Source organism: Mesitornis unicolor, unplaced genomic scaffold, assembly GCF_000695765.1.
Source record: "Mesitornis unicolor isolate BGI_N332 unplaced genomic scaffold, ASM69576v1 scaffold1920, whole genome shotgun sequence".
NCBI classification, from domain to species: domain Eukaryota; kingdom Metazoa; phylum Chordata; class Aves; order Mesitornithiformes; family Mesitornithidae; genus Mesitornis; species Mesitornis unicolor.
Genome location: NW_010160062.1, coordinates 1 through 15054, shown reverse-complemented (window position 1 = coordinate 15054; position 15054 = coordinate 1). Strand labels below are relative to the sequence as shown.

General features: G+C 37.5%; 1 protein-coding gene across 1 annotated transcript in view; it reads left to right on the top strand.

Moving 5' to 3' along the window:
• LOC104543887 (pleckstrin homology domain-containing family A member 7-like) overlaps positions 1–13619 on the top strand; it is a gene marked incomplete at its 3' end in the record, with an annotated part of 62123 nt that extends 48504 nt beyond the window's left edge. Inside the window, exons 9-14 of the mRNA XM_010188607.1 lie at positions 3872–4388; positions 5273–5359; positions 7770–7823; positions 11893–11961; positions 12116–12196; positions 13470–13619. Coding sequence (XP_010186909.1) covers positions 3872–4388; positions 5273–5359; positions 7770–7823; positions 11893–11961; positions 12116–12196; positions 13470–13619 — 958 coding nt within the window. The remainder of the gene's footprint in view (positions 1–3871; positions 4389–5272; positions 5360–7769; positions 7824–11892; positions 11962–12115; positions 12197–13469) is intronic.
• Positions 13620–15054: the final 1435 nt, after the last annotated feature.

Sequence of the window (15054 nt, the reverse complement as noted above, 5' to 3'; positions counted from 1 at the left end):
TATTGGACGCATTTCTAGACTGCTAGAGTCAGTTTACTTGCATCTTTCTTGCTTAGGTGTCAGTCAGTGTTTCCCATGAGAATATGACTTTAAGGTAAAAAACATACTCGGTACGGTTAGTTCTTCTTGCATGCAGAGATGTATTAGTCTAAAATAATACAGAAAACTATTGAACTAATTAGCCAGTGCTTAAGAAAACTTCTGTTGGTGTTTTTCAAATCAAAAGTATAGGCAATGAATGGGCTTGACTGATAGCTAAATAAGTACTGCTTACTTCCTAATTAATCTTTCAAGTAAAACGACTTTAGTGTGCATTAGGTGTAGTGTTGAGGTAGTGCTATTGCAGGTGCCAGCATTGCTTCCAGATGAACCCAGCTACCTCAGCTGGAGCTGTTGAGTAGTCAGTGAAACTCTACAAGAGTTAACCATGGTGATGTAACCAAAATCTAACTATATATATACATTTTCTCCTTACCTTTCTTTATGTTCTGTTTTAGCTCACTTAACCGTATTTTATTTTTCTTTTCTTGACAAATGTCATTATACTGTCTGCATTCTGAATAAATTGTACATCACCTTTCCAAAGATTAATGGATTGATTTTAATGGCACCTTTTCTCGACCTGCTGAGGTTGTTGCAGTGCACTTACCTGATGGATAAAAGTAGCATGTGTCTTGATTTTGGGATGTAGAAACCTGAAGTGGAGATGATAATTGAATTGATATTTCATTTTGATTTTAGTAAGGATGAGTGGACAATTGTATGAGCACAATTTCCTAGTGTTCTGTGTTTACTGCTATTCCACCTGAAATGTTACAAGTAAAGAACCTCTGAGGATTTAGAAGCCTTTATAATGCTTGAACACAGGATGAGTACAGTTTTGTTTCCTGGCTCAGGTGTATAAAATTGCAATGTTTGCCAGCAAGCTGATTATGACAAGAAAGAACTCTTTCTTGAGTCTTCACACACATTCAGCAGGTATTTGTATAATTATTTGCAGGGATTTCACCTTTTATATAGCTATTTGGCTCTCTCAAATAGATATTTTACTCTCCCTATTAATAAAGCACTCAGAACTGTTTGCTAACTAGTGAATGTTAGCTGTCAACGTGGAGATTCCTTTCTCTGACAGTGACCTGATAGCTTCACTACAGTTGTGTCCAATGTTGTCATGTAACCCTCCTATGTTCTCAGCAAAGGGGAATACCTGGTTTAATAAGGTTCATGATAGCCTTGGAGAGAGATCTAGAGAACTGGTAGGAGGTTTGAAAGGAGGCCTTCAGGAGATTTTTTTTCTTTAAAGTAGTTAAAGGTCAGAAGCATCCAACAGCAGCTGTCCAGAAACTACTGGGTTTTCATCTGATACCAGTGCCTGGATAGATATAGTGTATGCATAATTATAAAGACTCTCGTATTTCGAACAGTTTATTTAGACTTTAAAAATATATATAAATCTGATAAATATAAGCTTAATATTTCCCAACTAAATGCAGTCATATTGAGGAAATTTCCTTCCTTGCAAATACAGCGTTGAGTATTTCTTGTTATGTAGAACTTTCCATTCCTTGCTGATTTGCTTAAGGAAGACATATTACCTGTCTTAGTTAGCTTCTACGTGCTCTCATGAATCCCATAAGAGTTTCCAGTTATTGTATTTGTTTACTTGTGAACATTTGTCTTCTCTTTGTACAGTATCTTTTGTGTGGTTGCTTCTCATTGCTGATCTGGGATGGTATTAATGGCAAATAATCATAGAGTATGGCATCGGGCCTTTTGTTTTTTTCTTCAGTTTTCACTCCATTGCGGATCAATTAGAATCACTCAGGACATTGTTCCTTCCCTGTTACAGAAATCGATATGTCATCTTAGGGCCTGTTTTTATATAATTATTTTTAAGGGTCTGACACCTTGTGTGGCAGAAATGGCACCTGCTCACAGCCTGTTATCTTAGCTGGAGGTTTCTCCCTATTCCATATACTGAGAAACTGGAACCTGTCTGTAGGTAGGTAGTTGCCTCTGAAGTTCAGCTTTGACTATAACTTTCCCTTTGTTGTTTTTTCTACCAGGCTGATGTATTGTGTGAAGCTGGCACTTCCTAGGTACTCAAAGTACTGCTTTCATTTGAACAGGTTTCAGTTCCTCTTAGACAAACACGTCCTTTTTGAGACGTGTGATTTCCACCCCCTTTCCCACTCTCCCACAACTCATAGGGTCACAAAAAGATCAGTACTAGCTTCATGCCTGTCTCAAATGTCCTGTTGAAGCATTACATGCTCCAAACCTTCTCGGTTCTCGTCCCTATCTAGACAAAACACATTTTTACCAACTGCTTTGATTTTTATGTGGGAAGAATTGACAGTGCAGTACAGAACGTACAGAGTACACATGATGTAAAGAGCTAGACAAATAAAAGAGGTTACTTGGCCACTAAATGCTGATCTTTGAGTTGCTGCTGTTCATGCTACCTGCCTGCTTTAACGTTTATTGTGAAATTTCAGGTAAGGTGAGGGTGCTGTGATATGAGAGAGCAGAGCTTTTATGAATTTGTCATCCTCCATGCAGTGCATGGCAGTTATTCTGCTTTCTGATCCTCTCAAGAGCAGCCCAACAGTGCCAAATCTTGCAAATAGAAATAGATGGAGGCAACTACTGAGCACCACTTACTGGTGGTGCTTCTGTTGCTTCAGGCACTTCTGTGCTTCCCGTTGCTTCTGTTACTCTTGAATGCTGAAGAGAGATGTTCCTTTCCATCGTGTCCTTCCTTTCATGTGGAATTCCTGCAGTTTTTACACCAGCAGGTCTCCTTCACATGCGAGGAGTGGAACCTGTCGAGTGATGAATGTGCTCTGAGTTTCTTAATTTGTGGGTTTGGTTTTTTGTTGGGGTTTTTTTTTGTACATTTGCTCTGTGACAAGTCTAACAGAATGGGTTCCTGTTTAGAGATCCTGAATCAATGGGCAAATGGCTGCAAGTACAAAACCCCCAGATGTTTAACTGATGAATCAGGGATTAGACAAGCAGGTTCTTATGCTTTTGACTTCAGAGTAGGAGAGGGAATTAACTACACCTTGTCAAAGCTTTTGCCAATTCTGTCTTAACTCTCTATCTACTAAAAGGTTTAATTTCTACAGTTTAAGTGTATTATGGATGCAGTATTAAAGTCATAGTGTAATGTCTCTTTTCATGTTCTGGTTTGTCAGTGAGTTTTGTCACAAAAAGCCTTGTGTTGCTTAAAACAGTAGAAGCAGTAGCATTAGGTCAGATGAAAGTAAATTATCAAGACCTGAGGACTTAGAGCAATTTCTTACTTTTTCTTTTTTTTTTTTTTTTTTTTTTTTGCTTCATTCACATGAACAAAAATTGTCTGAGATACTTATTCTGTGATTGATGAGATTTCTTCTTGCACTTTCAGGTAATATTTTATAATGACAATGCATTTATTGTTCATAAACTGCACCACCTCATGGTGAGCAGGCTTTCTGTGAAAAATATTTTCACAGATTTGCTTTTTAAACATAACAACAATTCCTTTGTTCATGTTCTTGACTTTCTTTTTGGTCTAAGTCCATAATGCAGCAGTGCCTTACGTTTAGTTCGAGTAGATCATTCTAGGTTAGACACTAAATTAAGAGCCTGTATTTACACTGTTTGCATCTTGGCACGACTACAGTGTAATGTTTTTGTGCAGGGTAGATTTCATTACTATTACTTCATTAATATCTCTGTAAATTCTTTTAAAATTTCTGTTGTATGTTGTGTCTTGTAGCTCCTTTGCTAATGTCATTAGAGTGCTGGGTTTTTTTATCATCAGTCAATACTACTCATCAATGTATGCTAAAATTTACCTTTTTTTTCCCCCCCTCCTTCACAGCTTCACTTCTGATCAGACTCTTACACATCAGGGTCTCAATCCACCTTTTCCTGAAAACTATCACACTTTACCAAAGAATACCAGGCAGCCTTCAGGGAGCTCACCACCACTAAACCGCAATTTGCCAAGTGACTACAAGTATGCACAAGATCGCGTTAGCCACTTGAAGATGTCCCAGGAGGAAAGAAAAGCAAATAAGAACGGAACTGTTTGGCAGCTGTATGAGTGGCAGCAGAGACAGCAATTTAAACATGGCAGCCCCACTGCCCCACTTTATGTAGGTTCTTCAGACTTTATTGATTGTGGCAAGTCAAAAAGCTCCTTAGATGTTCCACGATCAATATCTGTTCCACCGTCTCCATCTGATATTCCTCCACCTGGACCTCCAAAAGGCTTTCCCCCAAGAAGACCACATACTCCTGCAGAAAGGCTTACAGTTAAACCTTCTGATGAGAGACAGACAGTAGATGTTCCTTTTGCTGGATCACCCAAGAAGATACGAAATCATGCTGTAAAGGTTTGTATACAGTACAACTATTTCCAAAGTATTCTATGTGTAGTGTCATACAGTGATAATTTAATTAAATAATTTTCATTGCATCCATACTTGTGCATGAAAGATTGTGCAAGTTATAAAATTTAATACAATTAGTAATTTTCTCCTAAAACTCATCTTTGTCATCATTTCATATCTGTTTGTTTTTGTTGATTTGGAAAGGAGAATTGGTGGTACATCATATTTGTTTGGAATCTTTTTCTTCAAAAACTGAGAGGCATATGTTTATATGTATAAAATATACAAGTTGTATTTTAATGGATAGAGTAGGTAGGCAGGAATGTAAAACTTGGCAGGACAAACTCTTCCTTGTTTATTTATTTACGCATACAGACTTCCCTGTTTGCCACGTCTGCCGTCTCAACGTGTTTTGCTAGTGTAGTTAGTCTTTCAGCTGGCAGATCAAATAAGATTATTTAATAAAACCTGGTATTAATGGAACCCATTGCCACAAGGTGTGGCTCACATCAGTAGCTTAGTGTTTCGTAGCCAAAAGAAGGCATTCACAGTTGTCACTGTATGGCGTGCAAGCCAGCCAGCCTTGCTCTGGGAGACATTAGGTGGGAGGGAACCCACTTGCATGTTCTGCTGAAGCACCTTGTGCTGCCAGAATTCACTGATCTGCCCAGCACCATAGGTGCTAAATTTGTGTTTGTTTTCATTCATAACTTTTACTTAATCATCAACAGATCTGGCTTTCCAATGAGTGTTACCTTGATCTAAGCATGCCGTTAATTCAAACAGAAAATCTGTGACAGAGGTGCATATCTTCTAAATTTTCTCTGAAGTACAACATACCTCTCACTTGAGACAATCCTTACAGTTCTGGCTGTGGCTTCTTACAGAGCTCAACTCATATCGATCGACGCTCTATGCCTGCCATGGGCTACATGACTCATACTGTGAGCGCCCCCAGTTTGCATGGCAAGTCGGTAAGTTGAGAGAGCAGTTGTCACCTTTTTGTGTCACCGTAGTATTGTAGTCAGGTTGAAAAAAAAACCCTGCTCATTCTATAGTAGTTGTATTTTTATTACTTAAAACATAAACAACTTGAATGAGAACTTAGTATTTACCAGCTCCCAGTAAAGCCTGTAGGAATTTTGCTGTTATCTCAACATGAACAAGGGTGAGCTGTCTGTTATTAAAAGATTCAACTTTTATTATGTTTATTTGACCAAATGCAGATTTAATGAAATAATTGCTTACTCATGTTAAATAACTGCTTTCTGGGCACTGAGGTGAGAAATGTAATTATAGTTACTCTCCCTGAAGACTGCTAATTTCCTCTTTACAATGTGTCTAAATACCTGCAGCCTGAAGAGCTAACATTGCTTCTCATTCGATTAAGGAGACATCAGGCTAAGTTGGCTAGTATACGAAATTATACAATCGCACAGTTATTGCAGCACTTGCCAACTAATTCCACCTATCAGGTCAGCTGCTACTTGGCTCATCTGTGCCATATGACATTTTGTGACTCTGCAAATGCTTCGTTAGTGGCATGCTTGAGTCTGTGCTTTCTTGCCTATTCTTTGGTATTCTACAATCCCAGGTAATTTGCAGTTTTTCTTTGCTACTGTATTTGCTATCAAAGATGAGCATTTTGAGTTAGAAGGCACCAGCGCCTATGTTTCAAAGTGTTACATGTTCTTCCTTTTTATACAATTTCTGAAAATGCTGCATCTTCAGAAATGTGGGTTAAAACATGAGATAAGTTCATTCTAAAGCAAACCCATTTCTTTGTGCTGCTTTCATGATGGTGTTGGCTCCCTGTGCCACATGCTGCGTCACCTGCAAATTGAAATGCATCAGCTACTTTGTACGTTCATATGAGCTTGTAACTGTGTCAGTTCTGCAGGTGAACATTGGTTCATAAAAGCTCAGTGGGCATCTTGGATCATCAGCAGTGCTGTTAATTGCACTGATGTATTAAACTTGTAAACGTGAGCTCAGAGATAAATGTACTTACAGAGCTCTTTGGCTCATATCAGAGCCTCAAAAAAGGAGCCATCTGGGAGCCAAATGTGGTGACTCTTCTTGGGATTAGTGAAGGCTTTATATTGGCCCAAATTGCAAAGAATGTTTTTGAATTTGCAAAAGTTTCATTTCCCAATTTACCTCACCTACAGAACAGTTGCACTAAGATGAGCTATAGTAACAGGGATTTCTCCAAAAATGGGCAGACTTTCTAGTCGAGTTCTCAGCCGGACTTACAGGCTGATCAGACAAGAATCGTAGTTGAACACCTCTAAAGAAATGTGATCTGTTGATTTTATGGCATAAAGAGTCTTTCTTTTCCTTTTTAACTACACATTGTCACTGGCTCAAAACTTGAGAGAAGTTACAGTTGGTTTTTTTCCTTTATTCTGAAGTTTAATGCACCGAGGATACAAAATCGTATCAAAACAGCAGTAAAAATTCTAGTAATTTGAGGGCATTTTGGCTGATTACAAAGCACTTTTGCAACAGTTTAAAGCTTTATTTTGTTGCGTGTTGCAAATGCCTCTTTTGAAGAAAAAAGATAAATAGCTTTGTTATGACTTCTGTGCATGCTTTTTTTGAAGCAACCTTAATGAAGATGTTGCTAGGTGAATGTAACTATAAAATCAAGCTGATAACAATTACGGATGAGCCACTGAATAATAAAGATCAAGTTGATTGCTATTACATAAATGGCAAAATGGATTTTCTAATCATATAAGTGAGATATTTTTCAGTATTTTATTCACAAAACTGATTTCATACTTTTCCTGAATAAAGGAATTCTTATCTTAAAATGTGCATGAAATGTGACCAAGAGCATCCTAATGATTTGTGATGTAATGGCTCCTAGTTACATCTGACATTCAGTTAGGTACATGTCTCCTTCTGCCAAAGGGACACTTGTGCTGGAGAGCAACACCATAACTTTTCCAGCGAAGGGACAGTCAGTAGAAATTGGTCTTGAAAAAGTAACTTTTGAAAATCTGTTGTTTCAGATAGTTGCCTTGAATCATAGAATGGTGAGAGTGGGACGGGACCTTAAAGATCCCCTAGTTCCAACCCCCCTGCCATTGGTAGGAACACCCCCCACTAGACTGTCTCATTAGAGGTGGAAAACTCTTATCTGTGTTTGGAGGGTGGGCGTGAGGTAGTAATACTCTTGGGAAATGTTTTGCCCATTTTTCAGCTGTAAATAGCAATATGCTGGTGGAGCAAATGTGCTTTTTTGTGTACTTCCTACTCTGTTATTTTGTTTCCTCTTTCATCCATTTTCTTATCTATAACCAACCCAAATATTTTGAAATTGTTTCCAACATGCAAATACATTGCTTTTTTCCCTCCACATGTACTTACCTGAAGGCGGATGACACTTATATCCAGTTGAAAAAGGATTTAGAGTATTTGGACCTAAAGGTAAGATTTTCTTCAATGATTTTTTTATAACTCCATGGTCATTTGTGTATCATCTTTGTACCTGCAGGTTTTCAAATCACCTTCTCTTCAGAGATGGAAACTGTCTTTTGCCATCACTGCTGTGCTTAGAATACTGAATACCTTATAGTAGTGACTATACAATTAAAATGCAAACTCAGAAAATGTAGGTGCTTCAGTTTGTAGGAAGAACTTGCGTTACTGGTACTCCAGATGAATGATACTATGTGGCTTTATTGAAATGAGATAAAAACTGATTCCAAATGTTAATCTTCTGTAGCGTTAGAACCAATATGAGGTCAACTCCTCTAAGTTCTTTTAACCCAACATTTTCCCTTTAAATCTTCTTGAGTGCTGCACCACTCAGACATACACAAGTCTATGGGGCCAGATGGGATCCACCCCAGGGTCCTGAGGGAGCTGGCAGAAGTGCTTGCAAAGCCACTTTCCATCATTTATCAGCAGTCCTGGCTGACTGGGGAGGTCCCAGTCGACTGGAGACTCGCAAATGTGACGCCCATCTACAAGAAGGGCTGGAAGGAAGACCCGGGGAACTACAGAGCTGTCAGTCTGACCTCGGTGCCAGGGAAGGTGATGGAACAAATCATCCTGAGTGCATCACACGGCACATGCAGGACAACCAAGCGATCAGGCCCAGTCAGCAGGGGTTCAGGAAGGGCAGGTCCTGCCTGACTGATCTTATCTCCTCTTATGAAGAGGTGACCTGCTTGGTGGACGAGGGGAATAAATTATTGTGTTATAAATATAAATTAAACAAAAATGCTCTAGAGATATAAATCCACTTCAGTAGTTTTCTCCTGCATGCAAGCTAGTCCTGACATTAAAAAAAAATAGTCTAATGGCTGTTTACTAACACTATGACAAGCAATTATTGATGGTTTTGAACTTGCCAAATACCACACATTGTGGAGGTTTCCTTTGACAATATTGCCCTTAAATAAAGAACTTTTTTCCCCCAGAAAATTGTTGCACTGACTGTGTATTCTTTTTTCACTTCTGAACTAGAGGTATGTGGAGCATGAAAGAAATGGTCTCTCTGTATGCTACAGCATAACCATGCCTCTTCTGCAAACAGATTTTCACAGTTGTGAAGGGACCCCGTAGTAGAAAAGCAGAGAAAAAGAGCAAAAGAAAGAAAAACTCAATTTTACCCACAAGCTTCCAAGATGGCTTTGCACATAAGACAAAACACAAGTGGTGAAGGAACCTTCCCTTTTTGTGAATGTTCAAGCAGGCTGTAGGAGGGATGGATGGGCAGCCTCACTTCTGAATAGTTTATAAACGTTTCCAAGCAGATGATACAAAATATGAGTGAAGAAGTATAGGAAAGTTTGTGTCACTAAGTATAAATTGTGCAACCAGTTGAAGCAAATCTGGGGCCTTTTCAGTGGTTTGGCAGTAGTCCTCTGCTTTGATTGTCTGCACTCACACTGTAGTGTCTGAAGCTGCTTCGTTTCTCTTGCAGTTGAAGGAGGTTGCTATGTTTCACATAGTAAAGGAAATAATGCATGGCAGGTGTTTGTTATGAGGGGAAGTGTAAATGTGATTGAAATAGCTTTTTTCAATGAAGTTTTAACTAGATTATCAATGTAGAGCTCTTGGTGCAAGCGTTACTGCATATTACATTACAGAAAATACCTTGGTGTAATTCCCAGCACTCTTGAAACTGCAATTGGGCAAGCCCGAGCAAATCTTGTTTTGTATTGTGTGATTGTATGTGTGTTTTGCAAAAGTAAAAAAGTCTTATGGTTGATGAGCAATCTACCCACAATATAACAAGATAGGTAGATACCCAGTTATGACTTCCGTGATGGCAGATGATACAGACTGTAAACATCAAGGACTGGTGTGACATAAGAGCATGATTACTGTTGCTCGTGGAGTTTCAAGTTGTAAGGTTTGGGGGTCTTAATTTCTACATCTGTAACAAGCTATTACTAAACTTTTGTTTGAAACAGATAGAAAATAATGGACCTCTGATCAACATGATATACAAAGTGCTAAAGAACTCAGCACAAGGGTTACTATCCAGTATACATGTAAGACTGCTTGCATCTGAAATGTGCCCATCCCATTGCTTTATAAAATAGCAGTCAATGTTTACATAGTCTGGCTTTTACAGATGTCTTACGGTAAACAATAAAGCTTTCTGTGAGATTTTCTTTTATCTTTACTTGGTTGTTTATTTTTTTCTCCCCTCTCACCCCCTCCTTTTGGAGTCTTGTTTGTAAAATTGTGGCTGACCTCAGTGTCTGGTTTCATTTCTTTGTGTTTTGAGAATGATTGCGTCAAGTAGTGACTCCCATGTGTAATTTTGAAGATGTGAAAGCATGCCGAGTCTCAATTATGTTCTCATGTTCACTGCTTAATAATTAACAAATTATTTACAGTTCTAATTATGTAATATAAAATATCCCCAGATCTGTAGACTCTGGTTTTTATGTTAATTTCCTTGCTTTGAAAAAGGCTTTCGCATTCTCTTAGCTTGCAGGTAATTAAATATGCAAAATTATTATTTGGACATGCTAGTATTTACACGTATTTAATTATTTGTTACTTTTATACATAGAATTTAGCATTTAAATAATGAATAACTTTTTAAAGAAAGGGCTTTTTCTGATCTAAAACACATCATTGTTGAAAATAAAAATATCCAAGAATTGAAAGTTTTGAGAGGTAGTAAATGCTTTTGATTTTCATGGTGGAGAAGTAACATTTCACCACACAACAACATGATAAGTCTTTGAATGGAGTCTGCCATTGGAGGAGAAAAGACAGTAAACATAAATGATGACCTTGCCCTTCTGTTTTAAACCTACTTTGGTATTTGAAAATACTGTGTGTAGATGGCTAACTTCATGTAACCTGAGGTTACATCAAAGATTTATCTACACTTACAGTAAAATTTAATTGCTTTAAGAAGGTCAACATGATCCTATAGGTGCCTGTTAGGTGAATAAGTAAACCATGTAGCTTCAGATCTGACAATTGTCAATCAGTAAAAGTGAAAACTGCTCCTTCTACCGCACCAAAAAAAGGCAACAACTTCTGCTTCTATATTAAAACTTCTGCTCTTATATTATTAAACACAGTATTTAGGTGATTTTTTTCTTCATAAACTCTTGCCTTTGTACAAATAGAAATATACTGTATGTATATACATACACTGAACACCAGGCATTTCTTTGGTAAGACTGTATTTGCTTTAGTGGATCTTTAGAAGTGTTCTAACCTAGTAATGTTGGGTCATTACATTTTAAGGCTTTTTAAAACTGTATGATTAGTGGGCTGTATTATACTGCCATTCTCTTTAACTAATATATTTACAAAAAAGGTCCCATGTAGATAGTAGAAATAAACATTTCCACAGAGATAGACGTGCCTTCGTTTTCAGATTGCTGTGAAGGTTGGAAGTATAATATGGTATAGATTTTGTACTGACTTAAAAACTGCATTATGTGAGAAGATAATCTTCTCACCAGAAATTGAATATGAAACCAGTGATATATGGAATGAGAGATTTGGTATATTATAACTATGTCAAAATAGATTAATTACATTTAATTTCACTATAGCAATAGTCTTTAATAAAATTAATCCTGTGCTATGGAAGAGACTCATTTGTAGAGTGAAGTAGTTGCCAGAAAGTTTTATTTTTAGTCTGTAATTAATGCAACCACGCATTTAAAGGAACTGTTTAAGTCCTTTGCCTTCAAGTCAGCTATTAAAGCCAAACTGTTAAAACTATTAGGTTTTGCAGGAGCAGGACCTTTGTAAACAGAGACAAATGGGATTATGTGGTTTTGTACAGAGTTTTAAGCTACTGTAAGAGTTATTAAATAGCCTAATATAGTAATCCTTTCTGATAACGTTTTTACAGACTAAAACCATATTTGAAAATACTTGTATCCAACTTTTTATTCATCTTTGTTAATAACTATGAATATTTAACAAAACTTCTCATTGTTGAAGCGTATTGAGGTTTTAGTTTGCAGCAGGTTTCTCAGGTTTTTCACCGTGTTCCGTTTAGGTGACAGGACATGACACGTTAAAAGAACGAGGTACTAAACCTGTCAAGATTGCAGAAAGTGACACTGATGTAAGTACCAACCTCTTGCATTGTTCTGGATATTTATGTTGTACTGTTATGTGTTCACATTATTATGCCCTTTGGGGTAAAATATTGCAAGGGGAGACTTTCCTGCTTGGTTTTTGAAATCCAGCATTATGGATTTATATGATTTCATTTTCAGGTCAAGCTAAGCATTTTCTGTGAGCAGGACAGAATTCTGCAGGACTTGGAGGACAAAATAAGAGCCCTTAAGGAAAATAAAGTGAGTAGATTAAAAAAAGTTTTATAAAATAAAATAGCAACTTTCATCTGATCATAAAATATGGAATTACAAAGGAAAAGGCATATTACTGGATGCTGCTTGCATTGTAGCACTTTTCTTTGGATACGTGTATAAAGAAAAAGTATTGGGTTTATGCTAGTATTTGAATATAAGCATTTTAAAGCCACATATACTTAATTTTATGGCATTTATTCCAAATTTTCTGTGTAGTTTAGCTTTGTCTCGATACGTGTATGGTTGGAGGCAGTGTCATGTGTCCTTTGCAGCTTTTCCCATCTGCATAAACAGTGTTTGCATAAATAGCAGCATGCCACTATATTGAACGCTCACTGTAACTTGTGTGGTGGTTTGTTGGTTTGCTTTCTTTTTGCAGTTTGTGGGTTTTTTTGTTTCTTGTGGGTTTTTGGTTTTTTTTGTTTATTTGGGTTTTTTTCAGAAGAAGAAGTGAGAGAAGGGAGAAAGATTCAAATTTGTAGTAACTTAAGAAACCTGTCCTGGTTTATATGTAGTGCTGTCTACTTATTTCTGAGGGTTATGACTGAAATACTGGAGTATCTTCTGTGACAAGTTTGTAGTTGGAATCTGCCTCCTTTTCTCTGTGCCCATTCAAGTCAGATTTCAAATAGTAAACAGTAACAAAATGGTTTCTCTTTCCTTGACTGAATGTTTCTTTATCTGCTTCACTGCCTATTAGTTATAGCTGTCAAGGTGGTTCAGAAAAAAATCCATTCTGAAATGAAAGTATTGTCCAGGTAGATCCTTCAGAAGAGGGACTGTGCAAAATGATTCGGTGGTGTTGACTCCTGACTGAATGAATCGGGCCTACTTAGTGTTTTAGACTATTTCAGTCCCTCCCATGGCTAATTTAACTGTAGCAATGAATGAGAACCTACCCTTACATAAACAGCTAATGCTGTGCTGGGGTAGGACTGTCAGTTGGAATTTTTCTGCAACTGCAAATTACAGTTTTGTAAGTAGCAAAATTCCCCTCTCACTGCTTTGTGTTTCTGCAGTTTTGGCTACTTAATGGAAAGATTTAATTGAAAATATCGGATAATTTTGGTTGTAATAGCTAATTAAGGCTCTTGCACTTTTTCGTTTGTATCTTAGTCTGCACAGCAGGAGGCCAATCCCAGTCTCTAGTGGCTCATAGGAAGGACTGGGAAGGTGAACAACAACTTCTATTTTCTCGCAGGTAGATCCATAAAATTACATGTAACTATTTCAAGCTTACTGCCATCTTCTTTATTAGGATCAGCTGGAGTCTGTTTTGGAGGTTTTACACAGGCAGATGGAACAGTACAAAGACCAACCACAACATGCAGAAAAGATTTCTTACCAGCAGAGACTTTTGCAAGAGGATCTCATACATATTCGGGCTGAAATATCTAAAGTTTCAACGGTATGTGATTTTCGTTTTGGTTGGTTCAAGAAAACCATTATTAAAACACCACTTAAAATAAAACTGTGTGGTTCGTTGAACAGGGGAGTTAAATCCTGAACCAATTTGGTTAAGGTGCAGGATACTAAGCCAGAACAAAAGAAGTTACACCATCTCTCCAGCTTTCCTTTTCCATGTCCACTTCCAACCTGCTCTCCTTTCCCCTGAAAAAAAAGCAAGCTCAAAAACCTTTTTTATACCTTTTCCATTTCTGCATGGGGTGTATATTGCAAATCTTCCAGGTAGTGCTATGAAAGTATAAATGTGATCCCATGGTATTTTTCCAGGGGAAAAAGAATTGGGCAAGTCTGATATTTCGGTCAAAATTTATTGTTGATATTATGACTTAATAAAATTGAAGTGCAATTTCAAGTTACATTTTTATTAATAAAAATATTTCTAAGAATTGATCATGAAAGAGTATATTAGACCTGGGTGCTGTGTACTCACTATGTTATTCCTGCCTTTTAATGAATATGAGACTAGCTTTTCATAAGATTGTTTCTAGAATTGCACAAGCACCTTCCCTATAGTAAGATCTGACCATTAAACTGCTAGTCTTATTTAAATATATATGCAGTGTTTTGTGCTTGTAAAAAAATGTATGACTTTCACAAACAGCATTTAAAATTTAGTCAGGGGCATGAATAGCAAGTAATTGTAAGAATGACTGTACTAGTCCAGAGTTCTGGCTTCAGCAGTGGGCATAAGCAGATGCTTAGGGAAGAGTAAGGATAGGAGAGGCAGGTAGTTTTACCTGTCATAACCAATCCAGGTTCTAACTATTTTCTGCTCAGGGAGTTCCTGAGGTTGGTATTCGGAGTCTGTTTTTGTCTGGGTTTCTTTTGTCTGTTGAGTAATCCTCAGTAGATCTCATTTCCAAGAACCTGTACAGTCTCCCAGTAAATGCTGTGAAGCTTTTGCATACAAATCCTCATTTGTCAAGGTATTGCACAAATCTTCACCCTGCCCCCTGTGTGGACTGCCACTTTCTTTTATTTGTTTTGAGCCTGATTTGTACGAGCTTCATATGGTAGAACCTTGGTTTTGTATAAAAAAGGATGAATAATGGTCAGTTGTTACCACACTCTCCGTGCCACTTATGGTTTCGGAGATCTCCATTATTTCTTTCCTTCAGTTCCCAAATGGTCTCTTCTAGACTTCAGAGAAAAAGCTTGCTTCATCATTCATAAAAACATAGGTGCTTCATACATACATAAAAGTGCTCCAGACATTTGATTTTTTCTCAGTTCTGTGTCATAAGACAGGCTGTGGTGCCATGGGTGCTGAAAATAATCTAAGTAAAATAAGAGTGATTGGATAGCCCTATTTTCCAGGTGTCTCCTTTTTTATTCACTTCTATTCACAAGGCTGGTGCTATAGGCAGGGCTTTGGA